At 47.8% G+C, this 13,797-nt stretch overlaps 1 protein-coding gene across 1 annotated transcript in view; it reads left to right on the top strand.

Annotated features, from left to right (window-relative positions):
* LAMC1 (laminin subunit gamma 1) overlaps window positions 1-13,797 on the top strand; it is a 138,569-nt gene that overhangs the window by 75,441 nt on the left and 49,331 nt on the right. The window contains exons 2-4 of the mRNA XM_081193275.1: window positions 1,738-2,042; window positions 7,400-7,530; window positions 11,237-11,403. Coding sequence (XP_081049401.1) covers window positions 1,738-2,042; window positions 7,400-7,530; window positions 11,237-11,403 — 603 coding nt within the window. The remainder of the gene's footprint in view (window positions 1-1,737; window positions 2,043-7,399; window positions 7,531-11,236; window positions 11,404-13,797) is intronic.

A 13,797-nucleotide genomic window follows, 5' to 3' on the forward strand; every position in this document is an offset into this window, starting at 1 on the left:
GGTTATAGGGCACAATTGCTCTATGAGAAAAGTTGTGATGTTTGGGACTTTTTAGTTTAGAAAAAAAGGGTGAATAAGAGGGGGAACATGTACAAAATTGTGCATGGTGTGGAAAACGTAGATGCTCAGGGTCATCCAGTGAACCTCTTCACACAGCACAAAATTAAACCGGACTTTGTCCCCATAATATGTACTGATGGCCACCAGCATGGATGGCTTTAGAAGGGGATGAGACAGATGCATGGGGCTTGTGGTTATCAGGGGATGCTAGCAACAACGGCCATATGGTGGAGACTACCAGTTTCTGGGAATCGGATGCGGAGAGTGCTGTCGCACTCTTGTTCTGCTTGCAGACTTCCCATAGGCATTTGGTTGGACACTGTGAGAATGGGGTGCTGGAGAAGTGGGACTTTGGCCTAGGACGGTGCTGTGTTACCTGTTCCTTTTATCTCCATATTACACGTTGTGCTGGGTGAGTAGTGTACAACCCTACAGTGTAATCCAATGACCACTAACATTGCACCCTCAGATTTCCTTTCAGGCCAAATCAAGCATTAAATGCATGGAGAAGCCTCATGTTTCATTGACTTGCATGCAGACCGGCTGCACATTTCATATGTGCATGAGGTAGTGAGACCTATGTTGGAGCAAGGACTCCTGTCTTCAGTGCTAATAATAATAATAATAATAATAATAATAATAATAATAATAATAATTTATTATTTGTACCCCGCCCATCTGGCTGGGTTTCCCCAGCCACTCTGGGCGGCTTCCACAGAAACCAAAAAACACTAAAATATCATACATTAAAAGCTTCCCTGAATAGGGCCGCCTTAAGATGTCTTCTGAATGTCAGGTAGTTGTCCATCACCTTGACATCCAATGGGAGGGCATTCCACAGGGCGGGCGCCACCACCGAAAAGGCCCTCTGCCTGGTTCCCTGTAGCTTCGCTTCTCGTAATGAGGGAACCGCCAGAAGGCCCTCGGCGCTGGACCTCAGTGCTAACTTTTGGAGTGTGCTTCTTTCATCCTCCTCAGCCTCAGTTGCTTGGGCATTGTCGGCATAGGGGAAGAAAGGACCACCACAGTTGCATCCCATGAGTTGACCCGGGTAGAGTATGGTACTTAGGCACAATAGATCTGAGTTAAAATCTCTGTCCACCCCATGACATTCACTGGGGACCTTGGACAGGTCAATATATCACTCACCTACCTTGCTTTGGCAAATACAGGATACGTTCCATTCATTCTGCACTGAGCTCATGTGGAGGACGGGCTGGATACAAATGCTATTGATTAATTCTTCCTTTAGTAAAGTGACAGAGTGGGCAGTTGTGCTGTTATGAAAAATTTAAAATAAATACCAGTTGCACTCCTTGCAGGTAAAATGACAAAGCTGTGTATGCACACCACTCTCAAACATTTGTGGCACATTTTCAGCTGGGAAGAAGTGTCCATTCTCATCTAGTGTGCTAAAACTCCCTCTAACCTATTGCCTAATGTCTTTTCTTGCCACAAGTAACCAGGATAGCGACCATTTACAAGTTTACAGTATGACAAACATAGCCTTTTTGTTTTGTTTTGATATTACAAACATAGGTTCTCATTCTGATTTTTCACACAAACATTTATAGCAAGTCGACCCTGCAGACTTTGAAAAGAACGAAGAGATATTTCTCTCTCTTCCTGCTCTTGTGCTTTAGTCTCAAACTCTCAACACTTTTTCTTCTTTTACAGGAAAGGCCTTTGATATTACATACGTACGCCTGAAATTTCACACCAGCCGGCCGGAGAGCTTTGCCATCTACAAACGCACTCGGGAAGATGGCCCTTGGGTGCCTTACCAGTACTACAGTGGCTCATGCGAGAACACCTACAGCAAATCCAGTCGTGCCTTCATCAGGACCGGGGAGGATGAACAGCAGGCCCTTTGCACAGACGAGTTCAGTGACATCTCTCCACTCACGGGGGGCAACGTAGCCTTTTCAACACTGGAGGGCAGGCCCAGCGCTTACAACTTTGACAACAGCCCTGTCTTACAGGTAAGGAGAATGGGGATTGGATCGGGATCAGAGGCTGTGATTGAGGCACATCTCTGTTCTTCATATCTAAGTCTCTCCTGGGTACAACCAGAAGAAGACACTGGGCAGCTCCTCTCTACTTTTTATGGATAACCCCAATGTAGGCCCACAGCGTGCTCCAGTTAGCGAGGTTATCTGTGGTCCTGCTTCTTCAGGCGTGTTCTGTATCTTGCTGTTTAGCAGCTGGTCTTGGAGACACCTGGCATGAGACGTGACGCAGCTTCAGGTTTGCGCCTGAGTGCAGCACAGTGGGAATGGACAGATCGGAGCCTCAGGGTGCGATTCCTCACACATTCTCTGGCACAATCTCCATTGAAATGAATGGGAACCACAGAACAACCTGTCTGCTCCTTTGAAGGAGACCGATACATATGTGTGATGAAGAATAATTAGTAAAACGGTAATGGGAGAGCTTGGGAATTTGGCTGTTTTTGTGGTCCACCATGTACCGTATTTTTCGCTCTATAACACGCACCAGACCATAACACGAACATAGTTTTTAGAGGAGGAAAACAAGAAAAAAATATTCTAAACGAAATAGTGGATATATGATTTTTGTGGTTCATGCTGTGGCCACAGACATGTGATCTGACAGTGAGTTTGGAGTAGCCCAGTGCAAAAATCCTGAGGATCCATGTGGATCCATGCTTTGTAACCACGGAGGAGGGAAGGAAGGGGAACCATGGATCCTCTGCTCACGACTGCAGCAGATTCCCCCCCCCCGGCAGGCATTCGCTCCATAACACGCACAGACATTTCCCCTTACTTTCTAGGAGGAAAAAAGTGAGTGTTATGGTGCAAAAAATACGGTAGGTCCAGTGGTTCATTGGAGGGGGAAACTGGTGCAGATTTTTATAAGGACATAAGAAGAGCTGGTGGATCAGGTCCATGGCCCATCTAGTCCTGTTGTCCCACTGGCCGTGGGAAGACCACAAGCAGGACCTGAGAGCAACAGCACTCTCCTCGCCTGCAGTTTCCAGCAGCATTATTCAGAAGTACAGTGCCATTGGAGAGCCTTCATAGCTATGAATTTGTCTAATCTTCTTCAAAAGCGATCTAAGTTGGGGGCCATCACTGCCTCTTGTTTAACTGATCCATTTAATTTTACATCCTGTCACACCTCCTAACAAGGAAACCAGGCATCTTCCTTTTAAGGGAAACAGAACTGTTGTGTTGCATCGCTGTTGTATTTGTTTTTCCGTGGGATCCGCCTGCTTCCTTTTCAAATTGGCATCAGCATATCTTAAAGCTATGAAATGAACAGGAAAAATACTGGTTGCTGTGAACATGAAAGCCTCACTGATGATTATTCAGTATGTGCTGGAATGCAGGCTCCCAAGAAAAGACAGACTTGAGCCTAAGAGCCTTGGGGCAGGTATCTCTTCTGGAGCAATTACGCTGGTTTCCCTTGGGTTGTGGTGAGTCTATGGGAAAGCGGAAGCTGAGAATTTAAAACAAAGCATTTGTGTAAGTATGATTCATTGTGTGTATTATACATGGGTACTTGGTTCTGAGACTGGAAAACCTCCAGCAAACCAAATACATGTACATATCTTTGGTTAATTTTTTTAATTTCTCCCCTACTTCCTGGACCAAGCAAAGCATTCCAAACCATTTGGAAAGAAGGATATGGGATAGAAATAAATCCCAAGATACACTAGCATCCCTGAGGACTCAGCTGCTTAGTTGAGTTGAGCTGTTGGGATGGTTCAGATGTAACGCTAAGCCATATTTTGGCATTATGTACCAGAACCTGGCTCCATCTTCCCCTTGTGTGTGACAGTTGGTCTTGAGGCAAATCATCACTGCCCATTTTCCGTTAATCAGGGTAAGATGTAGGGAATTGCTTCATATGAGGGGAAGGGAGGGACCACCCATGATCTGATTATGAGGAGGCTGATCTGGCATGTATCACTGAAACCTGGGTGGGTGAACAGGGTGGAGTTGGTCACACCCAGCTGTGCCCACCGAGGTACTCAGTGCACCATCAGGCCAGACTTGAGGGTCGGGGAGGGGGAGTTGTGGTCTATAGAGATTCTCTCTCTATCCCTAGGGTCTCTGTCCAGTTGGGGGGGGGTCTAGAGTGTGTGTTCCTGGCATTGGCCAATCGGGACAGATTAGGGATTCTGCTGGTTTACCACCTGCCTCTCTGCCCAGCAGTCTCCCTTCCTGAGCTGACAGAGCTGGTCTTGGAGGCGGTGTTGAGGACTCTCAGACTGCTGATTCTGGGAAACTTCAACATCCATGCCAAGGCAGCTGGCTCTGGGGTGGCTCAGGACTTCATGGCTGCCATGACAACCATAAGGCTGTCCCAACATGTCACCGGCCCAATGCACATGGAAGGCCACACTCTGGACCTTGTCTTTTCAACTAGGCAGGAAGACGGTGATTTGAATGTGCGGAACATTGACATCAGTCCCTTGTTGTGGTCACTTCCTGTTTAGATTTAGAATTTCAGCACCTTTTCCCCCTCTGAAGCGATGGGGGACCTATTAGGAAGGTCCACCCTTGGCGGCTGATGGATCCAGTGGGATTCCAAATGGCTCTGGGGGGTTTTCTGGCTGATATGACTGGTGCGCCTGTTGAAGCCCTGGTTGACCTCTGGAACACCCGAATGCCACTGAGTGCCCTCTCCCACTTCGTGGAGCCCGATTGACCCCCTGGTATACTCTGGAGATAAGGGCAAGGAAACAAGCTGGGAGATGGCTTGAACAGTGGAGGAAAGATTCAAATGAATGCAACCAAACACTGGTAAGGGCTCATTATTGAGCCTCCCTAGTGGCAGTGAAGACAGCAAAAAAGGCCTACTTTACTGCCTCCATGGCATCCTCATTATGCCGTCCGGTAGAGCCTTTCCAGGTTGTACAGGGCCTTTTCCAGGCTGGCCCAAGGGAGATGGTAGAACCAACGGTAGCTCTCTGTGACTTTTCTGCAAAGCATTTTGAGGATAACATCGCTTATATCCACCAAGACCTTGACTCTGCTGTTACAGCAGATGAATCCCATGGGGTGTCCAGAGCACAGTCTAGTCCTGTTGTGCTGGATGAGTTTCAGTAGGTAAGGCTCAACGATATGGACAAGGTGCTGGGATCAGTCAGAGCGACCACTTGCACTCTAGACCCTTGCCTCTCTTGGCTGATAAAAGCCAGCAGGGAAGGAACAGCGGGCTGGGCCAGGGAGGTGGTCAATGCCTCTTTACAAGAGGGGTGGTCCCTGCCTGTTTGAAGGAGGCAGTGGTAAAACCACTCCTTAGGAAACCTTCCCTGGACTCAGAAAATCCAACTAACTATTGGCTAGTTGCTAATCTCCCTTTCCTGGGCAAGGTTCTGGAGTGAGTAGTCGCAGACCAGATCCAGGCACTTTTGGAAGAAACTGATTTTCTGGATCCATTTCAATCGGGGTTTTGGCACAGAAACTGCTTTGGTCGCCCTGTATGATGACCTCTGTCGAGAAAAAGATAAGGGAAACATGTCCCTGTTAATTCTTCTCCACCTCTCAGCGGCTTTTGAAACCATCGACCGTGGGATCCTACTGGAGCGACTCTCCGAACTAGGGGTGGGTGGCACCGCTTTGCGGTGGTTCCAGTCCTACTCGGATGGTCTTTCCCAGAGGCTGTTCCTTGGGGAATGCTTTTCAGCCCTGTGGAACCTTCAGTGTGGGGTTTCACAGGGCTCAATCCTATCCCCTATGTTGTTCAATATCTACATGAAACCACTGGATGGGGTTATTCAGAGCTTTGGAGTACGTTGTCAGCGGTATGCTGATGACGCTCAGCTCTATTTCTCCTTTACATCTGCAGGTGAGGCAGTGGAAATGCCTTGATAATGGACTGGACGAGAGCCAACAAGCTTAAACTCAATCCAGATCAGGCTGAGGCACGGTTAGTGGGTGGTTCCCTAGACCGGATGGGCTGGAATGCTGCCTGCTCTTGATGGGGTTACACTTCCTCTGAAGGGGCAGGTTCGTAGCTTGGGGATACGCCTGGATCCTTTGCTGTCGCTTGAGGCTGAGGTGGCCTCAGTGGCCTGGAGTGCCTTCCATCAGCTTTGGCTAGTGGCCCAGCTACGTCCTTATCTGGACAGGGATAGCCTAACTACTGTTGTCCATGCTCTGGTAACCTCAAGGTTAGATTACTGCAATGCGTTCTACGTAGGGCTGCCTCTGAATATTGTTCAAAAACTTCAGCTAGTGCAGAATTCAGTGGCCAGGTTGCTCATTGGAGCAAGGCGGTTTGAGTATATTTCACTGATTCTGGTCATCCTGCACTGGCTACCAATTAGTTTCCAGGCCCAATTCAAAGTGCTGGCTTTGACCTATAAAGCCTTAGATGGCTCAGGACTACAATGCCTCAAGGAACTCTTCTTTCCATATGAACCTACCCGGACCCTGAGATCATCTTCTGAGGCCCTTCTGAGGGTGGCAACACGAGAGCAGGGCCTTCTCTGTAGTGGCTCCCCATCTGTGGAATGCTCTCCCCAGGGAAATTCGCCTGACGCCTTCATTAATACACCTTTAGGCGCCAGGCAAAAACGTTCCTTTTTGACCAGGCCTTTGGTTGATCTGATTTACATCCTATTCCCTTTTAAAATGTGCTTTTTTTGTGTGAGGATATTTTGTTGTTATTTTTCTTTTTGTTATGTATTTTGTGGTTTTACATCTTGATTTTATTCTGTGAACTGCCCTGAGACCCCCAGGTATAGGGCAGTATATAAATTCAATAATTAATAATAATAATAATGTGTCCAGAAACTGCAGGTTTTGCACAACCTGGCAGATCCAAATGCTCTGTTTGTGACTTTATGGTTGTCACAGCACAGAGCAGTAACCAGATGTGTGATTGGAGAATGAATGCACAGTTGGTACAGAATTTTTAAAATGCTGTTCATAGAGGCTTCTTAAGCTCTCGTGTGAGGGTATAAAGAGATTTTTTTTTCAAAATATAACGAGTTTTGATACTGGATGAGTTGGGTTCTCAAGGAAATAATGAATAATGTGGAATTACAAGGCCCAACAGGCCTACTGGCAATGGCCTCATTTGCATGTCACTTTAAACTATAGTTAAACGTGACTATGGTTCAAAGCAGAACCTGCAGCAGGACGAAGTGTTGGGTGCTCTGCTCCCCGTCCGCCTCCTGCTGCTGTGTGGCTTAACATGACACCTGAACCTTGCCTCTGGGCTTGTTTTCCCCAAGCAAACCACAAGCAATAAGCCAAAAACAAACCTTGGCTAGAGTCACATAGAATATATGCTATACATTGAGTGTTGCTGTGGCTTGTTCATACGTGTATTGTGGCTTAATTTCAATTTCCCCTTTTAGGAATGGGTAACTGCTACCGATATCAGAGTCAGCCTTAATCGCCTGAACACCTTTGGAGATGAAGTTTTTAATGATCCCAAAGTTCTCAAGTCTTATTACTATGCCATTTCTGACTTTGCTGTGGGTGGCAGGTAAGTAGTAAACCACATCCAATTATATATTTAATATCTTAAATAAGTGTTTGCTTGGGGCTTCTGACTGCATCCCCCCCATTTTTATTTGTATGTACACACAGTTAAAGTGATTTTTCATTTAAAAATGATGACTTAATAAAACATCTGTTACTGAACTTGTGTACTGGTATTTAACAGGCTCAATGACTATTCCAATATCTATGGTGCATTCTTCAACTTCATTTGCACTAGATTCGTGTAACCAGGTCAAGCTTATAAAGTTCAGTAGTGCTTCTCATAATTACTTAGCATTGTTTACATTTTATGAAAAGTCTCTGTCCATGATAAAAGAGGTTGTCATAAAGTAAAACCCGGACATGAGAATTTAACCCATGGGCAGGCAACCTAAGGCCTGGGGGCCGGATCCAGCCCAATAGCCCTCTCAATCCGGCCCGCGGATGGTGTGTTTTTACATGAGTAGAATGTGTGCTTTTATTTAAAATGCATCTCTGGGTTATTTGTGGGGCATAGGAATTTGTTCATTTTTATCCCCCCCCCCATATAGTCCAGCCCCACACAAGGTCTGAGGGACAGTGGACCGGCCCCCTGCTGAAAACCCTTTTCACTGGTTAATAATCGTTCAACAGTTCAGATGAGAAGCAGGGGAAAGTATTGCTAATGGTTGTGTGTTAATTGCAGCTCTGCCTTATCCCTGACTTTGTTTAAGCTAACAGTTGTCTATAAAAGCTTTCCATACAAATACTTAACTTTTCCAACTTGCTCAGAGCACTTTGTATATATTACATCAGTAACTTTCACAACAGCCTTCTCAGTTAGGCCAGTATATTTATCCCCATGCAAAGATGTGGAAGAAGCAGACAACGGATGCTGAAGACCTGGTTTGCATAAGACAAATAAGGTAGAAGTTGGGCTTCTTGGCTCACAATGCACTCTTTGAACTTCTAGCCACTAAACTCTGGCTGCTAGAGTAGGTACGCAGAGTACGTATCATTTGTAAACTTTGAACTTGCTTTACACAACTTCATCATGTTTGCTTTCCCAGTAAGTTACCGTATTTTTCGCACTATAGGACGCACTTTTCCCCCTCCAAAAATGAAGGGGAAATGTGTGTGCGTCCTATGGTGCGAATGCAGGCTTTCGCTGAAGCCTGGAGAGCAAGAGGGGTCGGTGCGCACCGACCCCTCTCGCTCTCCAGGCTTCAGGAGAGCCCCACCGCCAGCCCCACAAGCTCGGGGGACAGTGGGAGAGGCGCAGCGCGCCCTTCCCGCTGTCCCCCGACTTGGTTAGAAGGCTGGCGGGGGGGGGAGCCTGCTCCGCCCCGTCGCCAGCCCCGCAAACTCGGGAGACAGCGGGAGAGGCGCAGCGCGCCCTTCCCGCTGTCCCCCAACTTGGTTAGAAGGCTGGCGGGGGGGGGAGCCTGCTCCTCCCCGTCGCCAGCCCCGCAAACTCGGGAGACAGCGGGAGAGGCGCAGCGCGCCATTCCCGCTGTCCCCCGACTTGGTTAGAAGGCTGGCGGGGGGGGGGAGCCTGCTCCTCCCCGTCGCCAGCCCCACAAACTCGGGAGACAGCGGAAGAGGCGCAGCGCGCCATTCCCGCTGTCCCCCGACTTGGTTAGAAGGCTGGCGGGGGGGGGGGGAGCTTGCTCCTCCCCGTCACCAGCCCCGCAAACTCGGGAGACAGCGGCAGGGGCGCAGCGCGCCCTTCCCGCTGTCCCCCGACTTGGTTAGAAGGCTGGCGGGGAGAGAAGCCTGCTCCTCCCCGTCGCCAGCCCCGCAAACTCGGGAGACAGCGGAAGAGGCGCAGCGCGCCCTTCCCGCTGTCCCCCAACTTGGTTAGAAGGCTGGCGGGGGGGGGGGGAGCCTGTTCCTCCCTGTCGCCAGCCCCGCAAACTCAGGAGACAGCGGCAGGGGCGCAGCGCGCCCTTCCCGCTGTCCCCCGACTTGGCTAGAAGGCTGGCGGGGGGAGAAGCCTGCTCCTCCCTGTCGCCAGCCCCGCAAACTCGGGAGACAGCGGGAGAGGCGCAGCGCGCCCTTCCCGCTGTCCCCCGACTTGCCTAGAAGGCTGGCGGGGGGAGAAGCCTGCTCCTCCCCGTCGCCAGCCCCGCAAACTCGGGAGACAGCGGCAGGGGCGCAGCGCGCCCTTCCCGCTGTCCCCCAACTTGGCTAGAAGGCTGGCGGGGGGAGAAGCCTGTTCCTCCCTGTCGCCAGCCCCGCAAACTCGGGAGACAGCGGCAGGGGCGCAGCGCGCCCTTCCCGCTGTCCCCCAACTTGGCTAGAAGGCTGGCGGGGGAGAAGCCTGTTCCTCCCTGTCGCCAGCCCCGCAAACTCGGGAGACAGCGGCAGGGACGCAGCGTGCCCTTCCCGCTGTCCCCCGACTTGGTTAGAAGGCTGGCCCAGCCCCGCAAACTCGGGGGACAGCGGGAGAGGCGCAGCGCGCCATCCCGCTGTCTCCCGACATGGTTTGGAGGCTGGCGGAGGGCTTCCTCCTCCCCCAGCCCCGCAAGCTCCCAGAGCGATGCCAAAGTTGCGCGCAGCTTCGGCATGGCTCTGGGTCCCGTTCTGGGGGAGGGGGAAGCTTGGGCTTCCCCCGCCCCAGCCCTGCGCCTGGCGGGGGGGGGAATAAATTTTTTTGGCCTTTATTCCCCCCCCCCCAAATCTAGGTGCGTCCTATGGACCGGTGCGTCCAATAGTGCGAAAAATACGGTATGTGCTCTGGCATAGTGGGAGCATTTTTTATTCATTTTTCAATAATATCAGAATCCCTTATCTGCCGTTGATTCACTTAAATGTGTCAGTATTCTTCAGTCTGTAAAACAATAACACTTCTTTCAGAGTCATAACACTTGGGTTGTGTCTAAATCAGTGCTTCTCAAAAAAATTTCTCTGGGCCACGCTGTCAGAATTAAAATTTGCTTGCACCACACCAAATGTTTTTATTGATGAGAAATGTGTTGGAAAAGAAAGAGACACAACTCCTAACAGTGCTTGATTTATAACATAGAACACAACTACTTTATCATATGATGGTGGGACACCTAGAAGGTATAAAACAATGCAACTACGTAAGAGCATGAATCATTCCTAAAATATAATACTGATTGTGCTTGAATTTTCCCGCCACACTTGCCATTCTCTCCTGCCACACTAGTGTGGTGTGTCACACCATTAGAGAGACACTGGTTTGGGCTAACTCTGGAGAAATCAACTGCATAATAACATGGTGGAGCGGATGTGAGAGGGGCACCTGAAAGCTATATTGGAATAATTATTGCTACTTCTATCCTGCTCTTTCTCCCAAAGTAGCCCAGGGCAGCAAAGGTAGAAATGTTACAACAGGTCTCTGTTTGCCTGTCTATACTGCACGCTTTTCATTGGCAATATAAAAGGCGATTCCTCAAGGAATATGGAAGCACATTGGGATCGGTTTCTTTCTTTTAAAGGAAAAAAAAATTTAGAAATTGCTTTCTCACCTACTACTTTGTTTTAGCCGTCACTTGAGAGAGGTCGGGTGACTGTATTGGTTCATTGTATGTTAAGAAATTTCCACTGCCCTGAGAATCACTTTCCTTGGGGTGGAGGCGGGAAGGAACAGACAGACCCCAGGAGTTCCTTTGATGTGAGTCAGTCTGGTTGTGTAGGAGGTTTGGACTCTTGTGGGGCACAAGATGTACATTTCTTCCTGAAGTCTTGCTCCTACCGTGCAGGTGTAAGTGCAACGGCCACGCAAGCGAGTGTGTGAAGAATGAATATGGAAAGCTGTCCTGCAATTGCAAGCACAATACCTTTGGGGTGGACTGTGAAAAGTGCCTCCCTTTTTACAACGACCGGCCTTGGAGAAGAGCAACGGCAGAGAGTCCCAACGAATGTTTGCGTAAGTGTGCTGGGGTTGTTCTTAAATAATCTGGCTTTGTCTAAGAAGCAAAATCTTCCTGCCAATTATTTCATCACCTCCTACTGTCATGTGGGAGGTAGCCAATTTTAAAGCTCTTTGGAGTGTTCTCTTCCTTTTTCCTCCTGGCAAGATCCAGTCCCTTCCTGTCTCTTGTCATCCTGTATTAATTCAGGAGCTTGGCTTATTTTAAACCCTACCTCAAACGTCTTTGTTTCCTCTTATCTATCAGTTGGCGTGTGTTGTGTGGTAGAAATGCCTTGGAACCTGCAGAGTGTTGGGTAATTCTTTGTCTCATATCTCAAGATTCAGACCACACTAGGTGCTATACAGCTTGTTATCTGTGGTTATTGTTGGCACACCGATCTATTTACCCAACTGCAAGATAAAAAATGTATTTCTCATTTATGCATTGTTGATTCAGCATAGTGCTCTGGACTTAACTAATTATCACCAGGAATTGTGTTCTACGGATGAAAATAAATGATAATCTGTGCCAGGATGACCCAGATTCCGCAGTCACAAGAAAGGAATTCTATAATATGCATGAAATATACAAGCTGATAGGCAGGACTCTCCCTTTGCATACATTGCTCTGCTTCTCCTAGTCCTGGGAAGAGGCCAAGGATCATAGAATTGTAGAGGTGGAAGCAAACCCCAAGGGTCACCCAGCCCAACCCCACAGAAGCCTTGCCCTCTAACTAGTAGAAATCCTGTTCAGCAATCCCTTTGGCTTTTGAGACTTCCCCCAGGTGTTGTCCACATACTTTAAAGCACATCATTGTAGCCATTAGTACTAGGAAGTGTTTGGTGGTTGGGTTGTTTAAACAAATAATAATAATAATAATAATCTGGGAACTCTATTCTGGATGCTACCCAAGACCTAGTGTTTTTCTGAGTTACTGTGGGGTTTGTGATATGCAGGCAGTCCTTTCTTTTTTGAAAGGGAAAAACCCCAAACCTTAGGGGGAGAAAAGGGAGAAAATTTGGATTTCTTGTCTTTCATTCTGGGTGCAAAGTTCTGATGGGGAGAAAGGTCATGGGATTTGAGCTTAAACCAGTACAAGAGACTGCTGTCTTCCTAGAAACTGCTGTAACCCTCAGGCTTAAAAAATACCCTAGTCGTAGAGTGGGTTAGGTGCATCAAGAAACCGTCTGTGTGAGATGTGTCCATCAGAATGAACCTGGTGCCCAGAGCTTTATTCTGGGCAAGGCACCTTACAGTTGTTTCCATAGTGACTGCTTTTCTTGTGGGAAAAGTGCTTACATATGGTACCCGGGTGGTGTTTGGGAGGACTGCAGTGTGTGGCCGTCAGATTTATCTTCTGTCTGGAATGTACAGTAGAATAGGATGACATTGAAGCAGGGGGAAACTGTTGTAAGGCAACTGTCTAAAAACTTCTGTGTGCAATTGTTAGTTGTTTTGTGACATCCTTGGGAATCAGTTTAAGTGATCATAGAAAGAGGTGTTTTTTTAAAAAAAGAGGAGAAAAATATTGATAAAAGCAGTTTATTTTAATTGCTTGATCTGATACTTACTATATCTTCTTGCTTCTGGAGTTGCAAAGTACCGTATTTTTCACTCTGTAACACGCACCTGACCATAACACGCACGTAGTTTTTAGAGGAGGAAAATCCGTAGGCATGCCACCCGTAGGCATTTCCTCCATAACACGCACAGACATTTCCCCTTACTTTCTAGGAGGAAAAAAGTGAGTGTTATGGTGCAAAAAATACGGCATTTCTGGCCTTCAGAGATTTTTCAAATGGACACAGGTTTGCAGTACAATAGAGTTCTGATTATAGATGCAAATGATCTCTCCTGAAGAAACTGAGAAATGTTTGTGAAAATTATTTCCCTGGAACCCTCGTTCCTTCAAGGTATGATCCAGCACCATGAATTTAGCTGAAACTCAAGTGAAGACTCTCAAATGACCCCCTGAGTCCTATCTTTGGATATAAGTGCATGTTATAAGAAGAGCAGCCTCATATCAAGTTCCCCATCCCCTTCCATAATGGGCAGCACATCACTGTGCTGTGCGTTTCTCACTGTGTCATTGGATGGAATGTTCTCCTCACTGTTGAAATAACAAAATAGTCACCAGTCTTTACAACATAAGCCAGTGATGCTCACACGCATCTGTGCTGGAAATCCGGACATCCAAAACATATGAAGAATTGTTTACAGACCGGCTCTTAGAATCAAATGCATTTGCAACAAAGATAAAACACCAAAGGATCACTGAAAATAAACAATGTCTCCTGCAAAAAAGAATATCCTCCACATGTTGATTGCAACATCCATTGGGCTCCCATCCTGCCTAGAGAAAAGCACCTCCATCAAAGTGAGGGGCCACCTGACAAAGAGCAACATAT

The sequence above is a fragment of the Podarcis bocagei genome (genome assembly GCF_964188305.1).
Source record: "Podarcis bocagei genome assembly, chromosome: 5".
NCBI classification, from domain to species: Eukaryota; Metazoa; Chordata; class Lepidosauria; order Squamata; family Lacertidae; genus Podarcis; species Podarcis bocagei.